Source organism: Rhinoderma darwinii, chromosome 1 (genome assembly GCF_050947455.1).
Source record: "Rhinoderma darwinii isolate aRhiDar2 chromosome 1, aRhiDar2.hap1, whole genome shotgun sequence".
In the NCBI taxonomy this organism is placed as follows: domain Eukaryota; kingdom Metazoa; phylum Chordata; class Amphibia; order Anura; family Rhinodermatidae; genus Rhinoderma; species Rhinoderma darwinii.
The window spans coordinates 89236607-89256057 of record NC_134687.1 but is presented as its reverse complement, the minus strand read 5'-3'; the positions used below and the strand labels follow the sequence as shown (position 1 = coordinate 89256057).

Genomic DNA, 19451 nt, shown 5'->3' with positions numbered 1-19451 from the left:
ATCATATACAGGGAGGCTGTAAATAGTGTCTAGGTGAACATATGACCTTCCTTTCGGTGTTTTCAGGGGGCTGGGACAAAAAAAGCCTGACCAATGAAATTCATCCGTTTTTTTAACGGCCATGAAAAACATGCAAAATGGATGTCAAACGGCCATTAAAAACGGACTGACGGACTGGAAATGGATGAAAATTTAGAGACACACTGATGCAAAATGGCCATGAAAAACTGACAGTAGATCAGTTTTTAATGGACATTTTTTTTTCACTGTAGTGTGAATAAGGCCTAAGTCTGTAATCACACGACCGTGAAAAAAAATGTCCATTAAAAACTGATCAACTGTCAGTTTTTCATGGTCATTTTGCATCAGTGTGTCTCTAAATTTTCATCCATTTCCAGTCCGTCTGTCTGTTTTTAATGGCCGTTTTGACATCTGTTTTGCATCAGTTTTTCATGGCCGTTAAAAAAACTGATAAATTTCATTGGTCAGGCTTTTTTTGTCCCAACCCCCTGAAAACATCCAAAAGAAGGTCACATGTTCACCTAGACACTATTTACAGACTCCCTGTATATGATGCCACACAGCCCCCTGTATATGATGCCACACAGCCCCCTGTATATGATGCCACACAGCCCCCCTGTATATGATGCCACAGAGTATCGCTGTATATGATGCCACACAGCCTCCTGTATGTGATGCCACACAGCCTCCCATTATATGCCACATAGCCTCCCTGTATATGCCACACAGACCCTCTGTATATGATGCCACACAGACCCCCTGTATATGATGCCACAACCTCCCTGTAGATGCCACACAGCCCTCCTGTATATGATGCCACACAGCCTCCCTGTATATGATGCCACACAGCCTCCCTGTATATGATGCCACACAGACCCCCTGTATGTGATGCCACACAGCACCCTGTAGATGCCACACAGCTCCAATGTATATGATGCTACACAGGCCGACATGAATGTCCTACATACTCACCGATGCAGCACTGCCTTCTTCAGGTAAGGCCTCTCGTCTTCACGGGATCTGCGGTGACGCAATGACACATACTCACCGATGCAGCGCTGTCTTCTGTTGTGGTCACTAGTCTTACGGGATCTGTGAAGGCGGTGCGATTACGTCATTGCGTCAACTTCGCAGTACCCGTGAGACTAGCGACCACAACAGAAGTAGTCGGTGCTGCATCGGTGAGTATGCTCGTCGCGCCGCCGATATCCAGCAAGGGAACTAGTAGTTCTCTTGCCAATCCCCATGTCACAGATCCGTTTTTAATGGTTGTTACATGTATTGACAGCTGTTAAAAACTGATCCATTGACTTCTATGGGGGCCGTCAGGCCGTTAAAACAGGCAAACATAAGACATTATAATGGGCATTAAAAAAAATGCCTGTGTGAAGACACTTCTACAACATCATTGTTTTGAAAACGGCCGTGTGACGGCTGTTAAAAGAACGACCGTTTATCACTGTCGTGTGAATAAGGCCTTACACTAGAGAATCTGTACTTCCAGAATCTACTTAAATAATTTGAAGATCTTACTACTATCTATAAATTGCCCGGCATCGTTTTCTTTCACTATATCCAAGTAACTAGGTTTGTTGCTAACTATGGACTTATCAAAAAAATAGACACTTTGAAACAAAGGCTTCAAAGGATTTACAAATATATAGCTATACCAGCCGATTTAAAAGGAGGCCTATCTATTACCTATTCTGAGCTGCGATCATTATATAGTAATAAGAAATTAAACTATATGATAGGCTGGGAAAGGGATCTGGGTAACATTTTTTCATTACACAATTGGCATCAAGCAATGAAATGGGCATGTAAAAATACAAGCTGTATTGACCATATTGAGATTATTCGGAAAATACAACTACGCTGGTATCTAACACCTGTTAAATTAGCGAGAATCTATTTATCGGAGTCAGATCTTTGCTGCCGTGGCTGTAGGGAAAGAGGGGATTTAAGACATATGTGGTGGAAATGCATGAAAATAGAAAAATTTTGGGGGGATGTTTTTACCTTGATGACTTCCATTTCCCTAAAGAAGATTCGCCCTATACCTGAGTTGTCACTGTTGGACCTTGCTATTGAAAATATTTCAGCTTCTTTTAGATGGGTTATTAACAGAATTCTGTCAAATTAAGTCAAAAATCATGCCGGATATCCATAGTGTTATAAATGAAGTGAACTAATACCATTGCTATGAAACTACTCTAAATAAGAATTATATATTCCATATAAAAGATTTGCATAAAAAATTGGCGGGCTGGTTAAACTGGCGGAAAAAAATAATGTAAAAGATTAATATATACATATTTATTTATTTTACTTATTTCTTTTTAAAAAAAATATTTGTATAAACTCTATGAATTGCTATAAATACAGGAAGTGGACATTTAATGTCATATGTATTGTGAAATGTTTGTATGTGTAGTAAAAACGTAATAAAAAGTATGTTAAAATTGACCTGCGGTGCAGTTTTATTCTGCAGCATGTCAATTGTATTTACGTAAATGACGTCAGAGGGCCGGCCTCCTGGGATGATGCTTCACCCCATGTCACCGCCACTGCAGCCAATCACAGGCTGCAGCAGTCTCCTGGGATGAGACGTCCTACTAGCAGGCCAGTTAAGTGCTGCAGTTTTTCACAGCGGACATTCTGGGCAAAAAACTGCACCGCAGTTTGGTGCGGTTTTTCGCCCGGAATTCCCTTTGGCGCACAGGGCGGATACGCTGCATGCTTTTACGCAGCGTATCCGCCCAGTGTGAACTAAGCCTTAATGTATTTCCAGTGATAAGGTGGGAGAGTTGACAATAAATAGTGGACACCATTAGTTGCAGGGGTTCATGTTATCTACTACAGTGAAGATAAGAGACTTCAGGGTTATCTTCCATACAGTGGACACTTTACTGACCGGATTATGGAGGTTGACCTATAATGAGTCCATCATTTCTGTAAGGTGTTTATTTATTTTACTGGATGGAATAGCGCAGAATGCTGCACAATTGGAAGTGTGAACAGAAGATCATCTTTGAAATGTACAAATTTCCCAAACCAATGGCCAAATGCAAACATTTTACAGCACTGGACAATTCGTTCCTTTGATATGGTAACCAATAGATGTGACTTCAGTATAGGATTACTTGTTATTTGAAGAGTACAAACCAAGGCAGTGGGTGGGGGCTACAACCTGGAGCAGATTGAATAGGGGGCTATGCATTTGTATGGTCATCTCCATTAAAGTTTATAGGTGTTAAGGAAAAAGCAGAGTTAGGCCAGGATCACACATGTAGTTTTGATGCAGTTTTTGGCTCAGTTTTTTTTTAACCAAAGCTAGAAGAGGATCCAAAAGGAAGGAAGGAAGGAAGGAAGGAAGGGTATAAATAAATTACTGATGCATCTTTTTTCTTTTGTGTCCACTAATGTGTTTGGGTCAAAAAACGGAGACAAAACTGCATCAAAACTTCTGGCCTAAGCCTGCAGAACGGGTAGGATGGGGTTAAAGGTGGGACATCAGCTATCAGACATTTATGGCATACCCTCCATTCATTCTCCGCCTCATCTTGTATAAAGGGCACTTTAATGTCTGCTCGGCTATTTCTGTAACTCCCATTCACTTCTATGGGAGTTTTACGGAAGTAGCTTAGCTGGGCTATTTCCGTAATTCCCGGTCCCCTCTACGCGCAGATGCTGCAGGCAGCCGGATGGGGTCGGGACCACAGTTCTGGAGATAGATGAGGGTCCCAGCTCTGGGATGTGCACCTATGAGACATTTATGGCATGTCTCGTGGATATGCCGTAAAAGTTTTAGTTAGGGAATACGTCTTTAACGCCACCTTCTCTGGTAGATAAACATCATTTTATAGATAAACTCGCACAATTTGGCAAATTTTGTTAACATTTATTTGCATTATATAACAAAAAGTCACACATTCTTTTCAAGTAGCATTGCATCTAACAAAACTAGTAAAAGACAATGTTTAGCTGTGTTATATCATAGTTACCTCACAGAGTAAAAAAATATGTAAACATATTAAAGCTATATTAACTGTAGTCTTCTCATGTCACTGCAGTGACTCATGTAAAAATGCAAATAAAATTGTGAAATTGCAGAAAGTGAAAAATATTATTTGAGCAAAAAAATAAATACATTTAGTGATGTGTTATTTCCAGACATAATGTTATTAGACGTTTAGTGACTGTATTAGGTTTGGAAATACTAAACCACCAGCGTGTTGTTATACAGCTGGGCTTTCATGTTCCAAAACTGCCCACGTAAAGTAAATTACAACTTACCGAGAGGAGTCCGACGGCATCGGGCACATTGCGCACATAAAGTTGAGGACCGTACACCTCGCTTCACTGCACATGCGCAGCGTACTATCCTTTGCTTCATGTGCGCAAAGCGCGTGCATCCGATGCCGCTTCTGGGCTCATCTCTGTAAATTGTAAGTTACTTTACTAACTATTTTCAAAACATGCGTTTTTGTCGTGGGCAGGTTTGGGACACTAAACTCCAGATGAATAACGACATGATGGTGGCTTAGTAGCGCCAAGCCTACTGGCAGGTTCCCTTTAAAGGTATATTCACACCAATTTGTCATCTGTGTTTTTGTAGGACAATTGACCATTTCCATTTGTCATCCCATTTGCTACAACTGAAAAAAAAATGTTTTTTTCCCCCCCACCATTGAAATGATTGTCAATATCCGTTTTTTCACCAATAAAGTGACATAAGGAATAAAATTTGCATCATCCTTAACATTCGCAATGATAACCACCGATGCATTTTTGTTTACAACAGAATCCTGTTGAAATTAATAAGATCCATTTTGATTTCCAAACGATTCACAAAAAAGGAAGCGGAAAATCATGGGAAAAACTGCTGATGTGAATAGACCCTAACGACGCCTTTGTCATTGACTGTGACCTCTATGTGCACAACATTTATCGGATATACAATTAGCATTAGGACTCTGGTCACATCTGCGTCGGATCTGTCGCAGATTCTGTTGTATTTGCTGGAAAAAATAGCGCGGCATACTGCACTATCTTGTCCGGCAAAACTGCAGACATCATGACGGAAACCTGACTGAACCCTATAAGGTCAATGAGTTTGTTGGGTGCTATTGGTTTCTGTCATGCGACGGATCCGGCGGCCCTGATTAGGACTAAGTAGAACAACGGAAGCCCGAACGCAGATGTGAGTGGATGTGTGGTTTTAGTATAAATAATTCAGCAATTCACTTTTCTAAAACAATGTAAAGAGAATTAAAGCAACAATAAATCCAAATTAGAATGAGTACAGCAATTATTTTCTTATAATTATCTTTTCATAAATGTCCCTCTAGATCAGTGCTACTCAGACTGTGAGGCGGGTGGGCTAGTAAGGCCCCAGTAGATGTTTAGTATGACTGGTTTATCGCATTCAGGTCTCTGCTGTATTGATAGAAACTGTTTGGCATTGCACAAAGCTGAGTAGACAACTGTTTAATCATGTATGAGCTTGTCTATAAGATTTATAAAGCAGGCTATAGGGTATGTCCACATACAGCGTAAACCCCCAGATTTTCTCTGCGGAAATTCCATAGCATTTTCGCAAGAGAAATTGACATGCTGCAGATTGAGAATCCGCGCTGCACTTCTATTCTACATTTTTTTTCCGCAGTGTGTGGATAAGATTTGTTCAAATCTCAACCACTTTTCTGCTACTGTATTACGCTGTGGAATTTACACGCAGAAAATCCGGTGGGAAATTCTGCAATATTTACGTGTGGACATACGCATATTGTGAAAAGCACATTTAAGTGCAATAATAAAAACTTTCTATTTCATATATAAAGGTGAAAGTGCAGTGCCTTCATGTGCGTGAAATGATTTATCTAAGCGGTATGTTATCAAAACTGTTTTTCAACAGCAAATTATTAAGCTATGGGAAACCATATTCATTACCCAGTTTGAAACAAATTGAAGTGAATTTATTTTCATTGTAATGTTAAACTGATATTCTTAGTAGGGTTTTCATATTTCATGTTGGCAAACCCGCCATTTGCATACCACTTTAAGGCCGGGTTCCCGCAGGTCGGATACGCTGTGTAAAACTATGCAGCGTATCTGACCTAGAACCCGCAGCCCAATCCGTCCAAAAAAAACGCACTACATTGTGGTACAGTTTTTCAGGCAGAATCTCCGCTGTGGAAAGCAGTGCTATGACAACGCCTGGATGCTAAGTGTAAGGTTTTTTTTTTTCCTGAGTTGCGATTTTTGCTGCATAATCACTGTGAGTTTGCCGCAAAAGTCGCAACACTTGGCTATTTGTTGAAGGTTTTACATTCCCATTGAATTCAATGTGGAAAGCCCGCAACAGAAAGGAACAAAAACGCAGCCTAAATTGACAAGCTGCGGATTTAAAATCTGCACTGCAGATCAATTTATGAATGTTTTTGTTGTTTTTTTTATACGCAGTGTGGGCATGAGATTTTCTAATTCTAATTCAATTTGCTGTTACTGTAAATTTGGCGGAAATCCTGCAGCGTTTACGCTACGTGGGAAGCTAGCCTAAAGCCTACACAATATTAGAGGGGTTGTCCCACAAAACACATGTATCCCTTATCCACAGGATACACATGTGATCGCTGGGCGTCCGACCGCTTGGACCCCCAGCTATAAGGATAACGGGGGAACCAAAATGCTTCTCACAGAGCAATTCGGGGGACTTTTGGTCCACCGTTCTCCTTATCCCTGGGGGGTCACAGCGGTCAGACCCCCATCGTTCACATATGTATCCCCTATCCTGTGGATAGGGGATACATGTGTTTTTTGAGACAACCCCTTTAAATCTGTCTGTTATAAGTTGTTTGAGGTTGAAGCTGGCTCCATTTAAGCCTTTGGATAGACTGTGACTGCGTCATATCCTTCTGGTGGTCTCATGCGTCCTCTTGCATGGACTTCACAATACAGCTGGCCCTCCACAAAGAAGTATCCTTTCTGCTTCAGGTTCAGGTTGCAGTCCGCACAGACAAAGCAGTCGGGGTGGCGAAACTTGTCCTTAGCTTTTACCACAGTGCCTCTATATTTTTGACATATGATAAAAAAAACATTAGATGGATCAGTGTTTATCTTATTGACATAATGTTTGCTTATTATTATGAAAATGTACTAGGGCTGGGCAATTAATAGAAAAAGAATCGAAATTCAGCGCAATTAGTGGACGTCATCTTGCAAATTACAGTTTTATAAAAAAAAAAATCACAGTTTAAACTATATCTGCATCTTCAGGACGCATATACAGTTGAATCCAATGAACCCAAGAAAATATGATCGACTACAGCACAAATGTAGAGAAAAGTACAAATGATTCTTTATTGGAATAAAAACATGAGACAGATAAAAATGGAAATAGGGGATGAGTCACACAGTAAAAAAGGACGTCTGATCAGTCAAACATGGCAGGTATGGATATTGTGTCCACGTATTGTGTAATAGCAAAATAGGAGTAAATGCATGTAGTCATATAAAGAGCCGTGTCTAATGGAAAACAGCACGGATATAATCAAGGTACATCAGATGACAACAGCACAAATCGCAGAGAGGTAAAAAGCAGATGCCGATAGCTGTGGTAATTACAAAATACGTATATACCATCAATAATAATTACAACTAGTTACCAATGTAATGTGCACCAAGTAGTGCCAGAAAGTGCTTGAGATCAGAAGATGACCATAAATGATGAACATATTTGTGCTGTTGTCATCTGATGTACCTTGATTATATCCGTGCTGTTTTCCATTAGACACGGCTCTTTATATGACTACATGCATTTACTCCTATTTTGCTATTACATAATACGTGGACACAATATCCATACCTGCCATGTTTGACTGATCAGACGTCCTTTTTTACTGTGTGACTCATCCCCTATTTCCATTTTTATCTGTCTCATGTTTTTATTCCAATAAAGAATCATTTGTACTTTTCTCTACATTTGTGCTGTAGTCGATCATATTTTCTTGGGTTGGTTTTCTGTCAATTTCTGATCGACGCACCAAGTATATCTTGGTTACTTCGTAGGATTCAATATATAGTGCATCTATTATGGCCAGTAATGTTGTCTCATAGTTCATTTTGTTGATACTTTCTAGCACTATTTTCCATTGCATCCTATGTGTTGGTATTTTATCGGTCTTGTATTTGAGTTGAATCCAATGGTAGAGCAGGGGACTGTAAGGTCCCTGCTCTACCATTCACTATGTATCAATGGACGCGAGGCAGTGACGTCATTGCGCCTTAATGCGCCGCGCTGCACAGACCAAAGGAGCATAGGGATCTCCTCGACTCATCATTGGAACGGGGTTAGGTGAGTATGTATATTATTATTTCTATCAGGCACTATTGGGGCAGCTGGGGGGCATTATAAAGCATTGGGGCACCTATGGGGGCATTATACTATGTGGAGGACAGTTATGGGGGCATTATACTGTGGAGGACAGTTATGGGGGCATTATACGATGTGGAAGACAGTTATGGGGACATTATACGATGTGGTGGCAGCTATGGGGAGCATTATACTGTTCGGTGGCAGCTATGGGGGCATTATACAGTGTGGGGGCAGTTATAGGGGCATTGTAATGTGTGGAGGCAGCTGTGGGTTATTATACTGTGTGGAGAGCGTTATGGGGGCAACATACTGTGGGGGCAGGGGGTATATTATATATAGTAGTATACAGCAGGCTCGGGATAAATATTAATTTAACGGCGTAGCATGCAAATAGGGGGCATGGCCTAAATAATCATTCAATAATCGTAATCGAGGATACATGTTCAATTAACGTGATTTTGATTTCGGTCATAATTGCCCAGCCCTAACATGTACTCAGTGGAATACTATGCATTGGAGAGCGACGTCCTTCGTACACTGCAGTGTCCACTGGGATTCTGAGTCTTACAAAACCCAGATTAGTCGTCACTGCGACGTATGACACAACATGGGGCAGTATTCCATTCTTTGTCATCTTTAGCTACAGAGATATTTAGTACATATCTCAAACACATACATGCAATTAGTGCCCCCAATATCTTTTCTAACTATTTGGGGTAACACGTTTTGAAAGGGTTCCTTGATTTATGTAAATAACGCGAGCCATGAAAAAAATAAACCTCCTGAGTGCCTCCCTGCAAAACTTGGAACTGCATGGAGGTACTGTATGACCCATAGAACATTTTGGAGCCTTGTGCGGCCATGTGCATAAGTCCAAAGACTGCAAATCTGTCCTGATAATGTACTGCTCACATAGGTGCTTGGCTTGTTACAAGACAGAGCCCTGATACACTTTAACCTGTTATAGTAGAAAGAAATTGAGACAGCACTCCAAAATATTCAAAAATAAAGATCCTTTTATTCCACGTGTGTGCAACGTTTCAGCTCAATGCGACCCTGCTTGAGAAAGGCTCGCATTGAGCTGAAACGTTGCACACACGTGGAATAAAAGGATCTTTATTTTTGAATATTTTGGACTGCTGTCTCAATTTCTTTCTACTCTGACTGAGGGGTCACCCTTGGACTGTGACCTAGGAGACGTGCACCCGCTTGAGAGAAATTATTGTCCTGTGCTGCGGATTTGTTTCTATCTTAACCTGTTATAGGATGTATGGAATGTGGACCTGGGCTTTACGTTAAACTGGCATCATTGTAAATGTACCGCACGGGTTTAAAAGCCACAGGTGTGCCTATTGGACATAACAGGACAAGATTTAGAGAAAAGCCACTATCGGCCTAAAACCCATGCCGGAATGTGTTTTTCAAATGCTTGCTTGTATCAGCATGGTATTCGCAGGTTAACAGCAGTTTCACCTGCAGAGACCTTGCGGATTATCATAAAATCACATGCTAGTGCGTATTTTGGCTGCATCGCGGCCGCACTTATAACTAACGTGTGGGTTAGTTAAGTATTCAATGCATATCTTGAAGCAATGTTGCAGGAATTCGTGAGAACCTTATACTTACACGATGCCATTCCCACATCTGTCACATAAGGGAACTTTTTGCACAGCAGGTGCTCCAGTATTGGGCTTGGAGATTGGAGCTCTTACACTTCTTGTGCCTGTAGGGCGGTCTAAAACAACAATACATTTTATGATGAGCTGCAATACTTTTTAATCATTCTAAATAACAAGCAACCTAGCTTTGTAGATAATGTACCTGTATTAATTATTGACAAACATGGATTATCTACTATTGCATGTCAGCAGAGCCAGCACAAGGGATAGGCAAAGTAGGCGGTTGGACACACTTTATGGCTGATTCTAATACGTCTACCTTGGGCATCATCAGGGTTTGTCCCACTCCCGACAGTAGAAATAGTTTTCTTTTCATCTATGAGGATACTAACCAGAATCATCGTCAACCATATCCTGCAGCATCCGGAAGGAACCAGACTGCCGGGGTTTACTTTCACATTCTGTATCATCATGAAGAAGCCTGTAAACATCTGACTGTGGCACAGAGGCCGGTATTGGATCACTGAAAAATAATAAATTCATCAGTTAAACAGTGCTTCATAGAACATTGATTTGTAACAAAGCTTAGGGTAAGTTCACACTACTGTAAGTATACGTTTACCTCTCTTCCGTCAGAGGAAGAGAGGATAGAAACATTAAACGGAAAGCAACGGTTCCGTTAGAATTACCATTGATTTCTGCAGACTGCACTTTTGTTTCCGTTCAAAAAAACAGAAATCTAGGGAATGGTAATTAAATCAATGGTGATTCTAATTCAACCGTTGCTTTCCGTTTAATATTTTCGATCTTTTCCTCTGACGAAAGAGAGGTAAACATATACTTCCGATTGTGTGAACTTAGCCTTATTATGGTGTTACAATCACTTATCAGTGGTTTACCATGAGACTGTGGGTAAACCTGAATGAGTTGTCAAGATAATCAAATTCTTTCTATTTTATTAATAGTACCTCCAAACTGAGGTACTCTTTAACCCCTTGGCACTAACCTCTGTACATTTACGGCTCTGGCGCCAGGTGGTTAATGCTTTTGTATCGTGCATTTACATCACGATGCTGGTGCGGGCTCAGGAGCTGAGCCTGTGTCATCTGCGGCCAGTGTCCGCTGTATTTTACAGTTGACACTGCTGCAACGGCAGGTACCTTAGACAACTCCGATCCTGGACATTAAACCCCTTAAATGCCACGGTCATTAGTGACTGGGGCATCTAATCGGTCAGACAGGGTGCAGATGGGTTTCCATGGCAGCTGGAGCCCCAGAAGTATTGTAGAGTAAAATACGAGCATCTTCAAGCCCCCTACTGGGACTAAAAAGGTTAATAAAAGTAAAAAAAAAAAAAAAAAAAAATTATAATCTTTAGAAATAAAAAATGCCTTTTTCCTTTGCGTCCTTTTATTATTTGGAAAAACAAAAACAAAAAAACAACTGTATATAATTGGTATTGCTGTAACAACCTAAACTATAAAATTATCACGTTATTTATCCCTCACGGGAACACCGTAAAAAAAACAACTAAGCCCTCATGCACATGACCGTAGCCATGTGCACGGCCGTGATTTTCGGGTCGGCCGGCAGCGGACTGTCAGCCGCGAGCCATCCGCAAATCGTGGGCCATTATTTTCAATGAGCCCGACCCACAGAACACGGCCGTAATAAGACATGTCCGTTCTTTCTGCGGTGCGGGCTCCCGGGCCATGCACGGACCGTAAAAACTACGGTCATGTGCATGGCTCCATAGAAATGAATGGGGCCGCAATTCTCCCGTGGATTTTTGGGGGAATTGCGGCCGCAAAAGCACATTCGTGTGCATGGGGCCTAAAATACAATGCCAGAATTGTTGTGTTTTGGTCAGCTCTCCTCCCAAGAAATGGAATAAAGAGTGATCCAAATGTGTGCCTAAAATTTTAAACAAAAAAGGGCTCGCCTTGCAAGCCCTCATACAACTCTATTGATAGAAATATAAAAATGGCATGGGTCTTAGAATAACAATAACAAAAACAAATTATTTTTTGAAACATTTACACCAGAAAGCTGCAATTTGTGTAAATAAAATAGTTTTTTGCTTAACTATTTTGTGACTTTTTGTGTTATCCACCACTTTAAAAAAATAAAAATAAAGTTGACGTGCTTAATGGAAATAGCGAGGCCACCCATGGCCCAACACATTTACTATACTGTACACCGGATACTGGCGTAAATCATACTGAAAATCTATGCATGCTCGTAGCTGCCATAGATTTCCCGTTCTGGCGCACCGAAAATGTGACATATTTGATAAGGCTAGTTTTTTTTAAGTGGAAACCGAACCTTAACAGAAGTAATATATAAAGAGAGCCTTAAAGTATCTACTTTCCTAGATCCAATTCTGGTTTTGGCTTAAAAAATGAATTAAAAATCGGAATCAAATCTGCACTGTATGAACAAGGCCTTATATTAGCATAGGAAACACCAGTCTAAGTGAATCTCCCCATAGTATTTTTATTGTGCAAAATTAGTAAAACATTAAACAAATATAATATTTCGTAGCACCGTAATTGTACTGACCCGCAAAAAAACCAAAACCCTAAAATTGCAGAATTGCTGTTTTTTTATCCTCCCATTTCCATTGATGCAACTCGTCTTGCAAAAAACAAGCGCTCATACGGAAAGCTTACAAAGTTATGATTCTCGGAACGCAGTGATGCAAAAACGAAAAAAAAAACAAAAAAACGCTGTCCTCGAGGCTGAAAATAGCTGCGGCGCCAAGGGTTAAGATCAGCTATTTTTGAGTTATCAGTTGTATCTTATGTCACTCAATAAGAGAAGATATATATTACTATATCATTCTAAGATGCATTATGCAAAAACATAAAAACAGCATTCTAAAGACAAATGCTCTATTCGAAGCCTTTAAAGGGTAACTAAACGTTCAACAAACTTCTGACATGTCATAGTGACATGTCAGAAGTTTTGATTGGTGGGGATCAGAGCACTGAGACCCCCACCAATCGCTAAAAGGAATTGTGGTGCATTTTTTCGAATGGAATTTCCGCTACGGAAAAAACGCTCATACTTACCCCCTCCGTCTTCTCTGCGCGTAGTCCGGCCTCCTACGATGACATTGCGCACCATGTGATACTGCAGCCTGTGATTGGCTGCAGCGATCACATGGGATGAAACGTCATCCCAGGAGGCCGGACAGAAGGAAGGAGGAGAGTGTTCTGAGTAAGTATGATTTTTTTCAATTACGCAGCAAAAGTTGCAACACTTGGCTTTCTGTTGCGGGTTTTGCATTCCCATTGAATTCAATGGAGAAAACCTGCAACAGAAAGTCAACGAAAATGCAGCATAAATGGACATGATGCGGATTTAAATTCCGCACAGCATGTCAATTTCTTAACGTTTACGCTGCGTTTTTTTACCGCAGCATGGGCATGAGATTTTCTATATCTCATCCACGTTGCTGCCGCTATAAATTCTGAGGAATTTACGCACAATTCCGTTGCGGAAATTCCGCAGCGTTTACTCTACGTGGGAACCCGACCTAAACCATCCCTGTGCCACAGCTCACCACTGGTACAGGGCTTAGGGACTCTGATCTGACATATGCATGAGGCCTTAGGGCCTGTTAACATCAGGGTTGCACCTCCGTTGAAGGGTTCCATCGAAGGTTTCCGTCATGTTAACCCCTCAGCGGGGGGGACTGCGCTATTGGTTCCGTCAAGAACAACGGAACCCTGTCAGAATGGTGACAGACGGAAACCATTAGCTAGGTTTCCGTCACCATTGAGTTCAACCCGACGGAAACCTCAGACAGAACCCCTCGACGGAAGGGTAACGGTGATGTGAACAGGCCCTTATTAAGATGACGTTTTATGCATACGTTTCAGCATCTCAATTAGTTACTTTTCCTTACTGATTTGTCACACTGGTTCATGTCTTGAATCTCCCCTCTATAACGCTGCAATATTCAAAATAATTGATCGTTTGCGTGCTATGTACCTCATCTGGGGTTTCTCGCCTAAGATGGTGGAGACTTGCCCCTGTAGACTCTCCATAATATTGTCATCAGAATATAGTTGCATCGGTGTATTAAACTGTGCATGGACAATCTTCACACCAGGGAGCTCCATTTCCAAAGGAATGTTAGGTGCAATTCTAGAGGCAGCTTTCAGCTCAACAGGATCTATAGTGCTCACTGTGGAGGGGGTACTGCGTCCACTGCCGGGGTCAAAGAATGAAGGAGTGCTGCTTCCACTGTGTTACACAGCCAGTGACATAGCAGGATTGAAAAAGTGAAATAAGAAGTGCAGAGATGTTAGCCAAAGTGTAGTCATAGAATATGTGGCATGCTTATATGTTTTTAATATTAGTTAATTTAAACCAATCAGTGAAATTGCGGCAATTAGGCATGCAAGCAGTGAATAAATGAATGCTAAGGACTCATGCACATGACCGTATTATGGATCTCTACCAGTTGTATGTGGTGCTAAAGTTATCCTATGGAGGTTTTCATGGTCCATTGTAATATGTCCATTGGATGCCACATGGACAATTGAAAGTGAATGAGAAGTAAGAAATTGGATCTGTGAACATTGATGCATGACAAACATAAAGAAACCGTTTTTTGTCCCTAGGCTAAAGAGGCATCAATGTTCTATTAGTGTTCTATGTCTTTTTTTTTTTTTACATACGATGCTGAAGAACCAAGAATTTGCAACAAAGTACAGAACAGTGCATTTGAATAAGGTTTTAAAAAAAAATCAGTGTGTGTTTGCATGCATGCTTTGGATTTTCAAATCTGCAGCATGACATACTTGTAAGGGTATGTTCACACGGCCTAAAACGGCTGAAAAATCGGAAGCAGAACGCCTCCAAACATCTGCCCATTGATTTTAATGGGAAAACAGCGTTCTGTTCCGACGGAGCGTTTTTTGCGCCTTTTTTATGCGTAAAAAAACAGCTGCGAAAACGTGCAGGACCCTTCTTGGGACATTTTTGGAGCCGTTTTCCATAGACTATTGAAAAAAGCTTCATAAACGGCCGTGAAAAACGCAGCGAAAATCGCGAGTGGCAGAAAGAACGTCTTGAAAACAGCTGTGTATTTTCAGAAGTTTTTGGTCACTGCGTGTGAACATACCCTAACAGATTTTTTTCTTGCTCCCCCTCTAAGATGTGCAAATGCCCTAATTGAGTTGTCTTTATGAGTCAACTTCTATAAACTCCAGACATATTCATATTCAAAATGAAGGCACCATTACAGTGGTTCTGTCACTGCCAAAGAGCAAGCAAACGTATTAAACATTAAGATGGCAATTGTGCCCTCATCTTGTATAAAGGGCACTTTAAATGTCTGCTATTTCTGTAAGTCCCATTCACTTCTGTGGAAGTTTTACGGAAACGGCGAGCTTGGCTATTTCCGTAATTGCCGACCCCCTATTTAATTATTTTCTGCCTGGATACTGTCTTTTCACCAGGCAGGACGGGGTCGGGGGGCTCCCATTTGGTAGATAGGTACGAATGCCAGAGGTGTGACCTTCATCTATTAGTCATTTATGGCATATCCTGTGCATATACCATACATTTCTAAGATGAGAATACCCCTTTAAAGTGTGTTGAGGGTTTGTAAGTGCCTTGAATACTCATATTAGTAAATATGTTTGCGTGCAATATTTGTATTGACTGTGAAATATATACATTTTAAGCTTCGTTCATATACATTTTAGGCTGCGTCAGGGTCCCGTTCTGACGTTCCGTAAGAGCTTCCCGTCAGAACATGACCCTGACTGAAACGTTTCCATTACCATTGATTTCAATGGTGACGGATCCGGTGCCAATGGTTTTCGTTTGTCTAAGTTGTGCAAGGGTTCTGTTGTTTTGATGGAATTAATACCGTAGTCGACTGCGCTATTCAAACCTATGGATTCTGTTTGTTTCAGTCAGGGCTCCATTCTGGCGAAAAGCTCAGACGGAACGTAAGAATAGAGCCCTGACGGCTATGTGAACAAAGCCTAATAACATTGTTTTAAGCTTACTACTGTTTGGATGTAGCTACTGTATTTAGTTTTTTATTTACAGTTTATATGAATGGAAAACTTCACACTCAGATGTTACGAATACTCTTTAGTAGCATGCACACAACACAAATAATTCAAATGATTATAACCTGCTCCTGCCTGGAAGTATGAAAGGCTTAGGCCTGATATTATGCTTGTGCTCAAAGTATCCCAAATCCTGTAGAATAAAAATGACTGGTAAAATTTAAATGTACACCATATTATAAAAAGTATCTGTATTTTTTTTAAATTTAGGGATGATTAATACAATGTATTTTAAGACCTTAAAGTACAGATGTAGCGATCCTTATCTTGACTCTGATAACTTTCTGCAGCGTGAAAAATGATCATTGAAGTCGAGTTAAATCCCTTTTACATGGGCCAATTGTCGGGCAAACAAACTTTTATCGGCTAATAGTATCGTTTATGCAACATGAAATATTATCGTTGTCGGCAGCACATCTCCTGCTATAAGCAGAGAGATGTACTGCTGACATGATAGAAATGTATGGGGACGAATGATCGTAGTAACATTTGCTCGTCCCCATGCATTGCTCCTTGTGAAAAGAGTAAACGAACGCCGATCAACTCATTGATCGGTGATCGTTTACACAGCCCATGTCTGGCCATGTAAGAGGACCATTAAAGTTTTTCGCCACTGTATTTAATGCTTTAGAAGTCAAGTTAAGGATCACTTAATTTGATGTGAGCAAATAATTGGATGTCCATACTTTAGTGATTGTCAATAACAATACAAAAAAGTAACACTTCTTTTTTTTACTGTAATACTGTAGTATATCTTTCTTAAAAAGTAGTTGCATTTATTTTTTGATTGTACAGATATTTTTTGAAGAATACATACACTCCAAACTTGAAATTAAACATAACTTTACATAATCACAAACAGCTACATGCAGTGGATTACACATTTTGTTATTTGTTTTGCTTAAAAGCACACAAGGCAAAATGAATACACAGTTATACGTAGTGTGGGGGCTAAGGGGGAAGTGCATCACTTGTTTCTTTCAATCACTAAATTATGCACCGCCCTCTCAGGCCCTGCATTAGTTCTAGAACAGTGAATCGGTTTTGCCTGGAGTGTTCCTTTAAAGGGGTTGTCCCAAAATAAACTACTATGACACATCACACAAGTCATAGAAGTCAGTTTGGAGGGGGTTGGGCAGTTGAGAGTCCTATCATTCTTGAGCAGATCCCGGTTTTCAGTGCAGAGTTGGCGGTGAATACCCAGTTGTATAAATGGTTATAAATGGCAATTATACAGTCCTATCACTTGTAGGTGTCTGCAAAGCCACACACGTTATATATTTATCACTGGATCCTGTAGACAAGATAATGTCCAACTCTCCTCCGACATCTGTCCTGGAAACAATGCTGAAACCTAACATGCGCGATCCTTCGTTGAATAAGCGATGCGAGAGGTGTCTGGCAGATGCTCACCCCCTTATCCTTATGGCTGTCAACATTCGGAACTGTAAAGCCCACACAATCTCACTTGAATTGAATATCTTATTGACATGTCATACTGTTTTATTTTGTATTACAAAGCAGATGAGATACATAAAGGCAATAGTTTTATGCACCCAAGTTTTTGTCACAACCGTTAGATTTATTTTGCTAAGCACTACAGTCGTTTTTGCATGCATGCTTATATTTTACTTACATTTGATCTGCATTAGGAATAAGACCTCTCATCTGTCCATGGAAGGCATCTTTAATGTTGCCAGATGAGTACAGCCCAATTGGGGTGTTATAGGAAGAACTCACTACCTGTTTTTTGTCACCAATATTTGCACCAGCTACAAATGGTTGTGCTCTTCTGTTATGAGCTGTACCAATAGGCTTGAACTCCTGCGTACATTTGGATAAAACACATCAAACCACAGTTCATGCGGATTAAACACCCACAAGCAGAAGCACCAGTGTTTATATTTCACACGTAAGAAAACGAAAGCATGCACATAACATAATATGTCATGATTTATTATGTACTATTTTTAGGAACAGAAGTTCGTAGTCTGTGGACCGTGGACCTCCAAGTGGGCTGTGGATAGCCTTCAGGGGATCCTTAAACTAGTGTGGTAAATAAAGTTTACGTCTTTATTTTTACTGACCTCTAAAAGGAATTTAGGATTTCCTTCAATTATGAATGTAGGCAACGAACCAGTTTTATTAGCAGTCACCAGATATTTTCAGATTGCATTGCAGTTGTTGCAAATATCTCAGAATATTTTTTTTATATTCAACACTATTTCAGCATTAAAAGCATTTTTTTCTGAAAAGAGTCTAGAGGCTTCACAAAACCCCCAAAGAGGGCCACGAGGTCAAAAGGTTAAAGTGTAACTAAACGTTCGACAAACTTCTGACATGTCATAGTGACAAGTCAGAAGTTTTGATTGGTGGGGGTTCGAGCACGGAGACCCCCACCAATCGCTAAAACGAAGTGGCAGAAGTGTTCGTGTGAGCGCTCAGCTGCTTCGATTCTCTTCTGCTTTTTCCGGAAAGCCAATGTAGCGGAGTACGGGCTCATAGGCTTTCTATTGAGCCTGTACACTGATACATTTTAGCGATTGGTGGGGGTCTCAGTGCTCGGACCCCCACCAATAAAAACTTCTGACATGTCACTATGACATGTCAGAAGTTTGTCGAACATTTACTTACACTTTAAGGTCCCCTGTTTTAGAACATGTTTATTCCCCCAGTGTAACAGAACGTCTGTAAATCACAAAACCTCACTAGTTCCCAGAATGGACATAATGTTGGTTCCTCAGTAGCGCATAGTGGGAGAGATTGCTCATTGTAGCTCTCACTGCTGAACAGGAGGGTGTGGACAATGCAGGTCCCCTGCATGACTGCATTTATCTGTAATGTACCCATCCGTCGACCCACTCCATCAGTTAGGGGAGGTGGAGGTAGACTGACTGTGTGCTGATGACAGTGCTTTTTTTAGTCTCAGCTTAACAAAGAAGGTGCCAAAAGAGTTTTGACCCCCAACTAAACAAATTGGCCTGCCCCAAAGCTAATTATAGAAATATAGAGGTTGTCCAGGGCTGCACCGCCCATGGACAACTGTGGTGCCATTTCTGGAAAAAAAACAAAAAGCAGTCCATCTTTTCTAATCCTGGACAACCCAAACGCTGTGTCTAAACCCCTCCATCACCTGTGTAGAAATGTATAGTTTATGTACCGTATGTGTGTCGAGTGTATCCACGTGTGAATTGTGTGTCAATGTGAAGCTGCCAAGTGATTGTCGTTTTTTCTCTGAATACAGCTGACCCCTCCCCTCAAGTTTCCTTTAGTCTGCTGATACTTCACCACACAAGCTATACAATGTTTTTCTATAAAAATTTGCAGCTTATGGGT

The 19451-nt window shown here is 40.7% G+C and overlaps 1 protein-coding gene and 1 long non-coding RNA gene across 5 annotated transcripts in view; one reads left to right on the top strand and one right to left on the bottom strand.

Moving 5' to 3' along the window:
- The window catches only part of LOC142751880 (uncharacterized), a 71732-nt gene that overhangs the window by 20432 nt on the left and 31849 nt on the right, over positions 1-19451 (top strand). Inside the window, exon 3 of the long non-coding RNA XR_012883012.1 lies at positions 18090-18169. This is a non-coding gene — a long non-coding RNA (uncharacterized LOC142751880). The remainder of the gene's footprint in view (positions 1-18089; positions 18170-19451) is intronic.
- PDLIM3 (PDZ and LIM domain 3) overlaps positions 3902-19451 on the bottom strand; it is a 46996-nt gene continuing 31446 nt past the window's right edge. For 2 of the 4 annotated variants that reach the window (XM_075860175.1, XM_075860177.1), the window contains exons 4-8: positions 17752-17939; positions 14017-14271; positions 10410-10540; positions 10025-10133; positions 3902-7090 (exon numbers count right to left, since the gene is read on the bottom strand). In XM_075860175.1, the coding sequence (XP_075716290.1) occupies positions 6901-7090; positions 10025-10133; positions 10410-10540; positions 14017-14271; positions 17752-17939 (873 nt within the window). In that variant the 3' untranslated portion in view covers positions 3902-6900. Of the gene's footprint in view, positions 7091-10024; positions 10134-10409; positions 10541-14016; positions 14272-16180; positions 16249-17751; positions 17940-19451 lie in introns of all 4 variants that reach the window. The other 2 variants (XM_075860176.1, XM_075860178.1) reach the window with 2 other exon arrangements.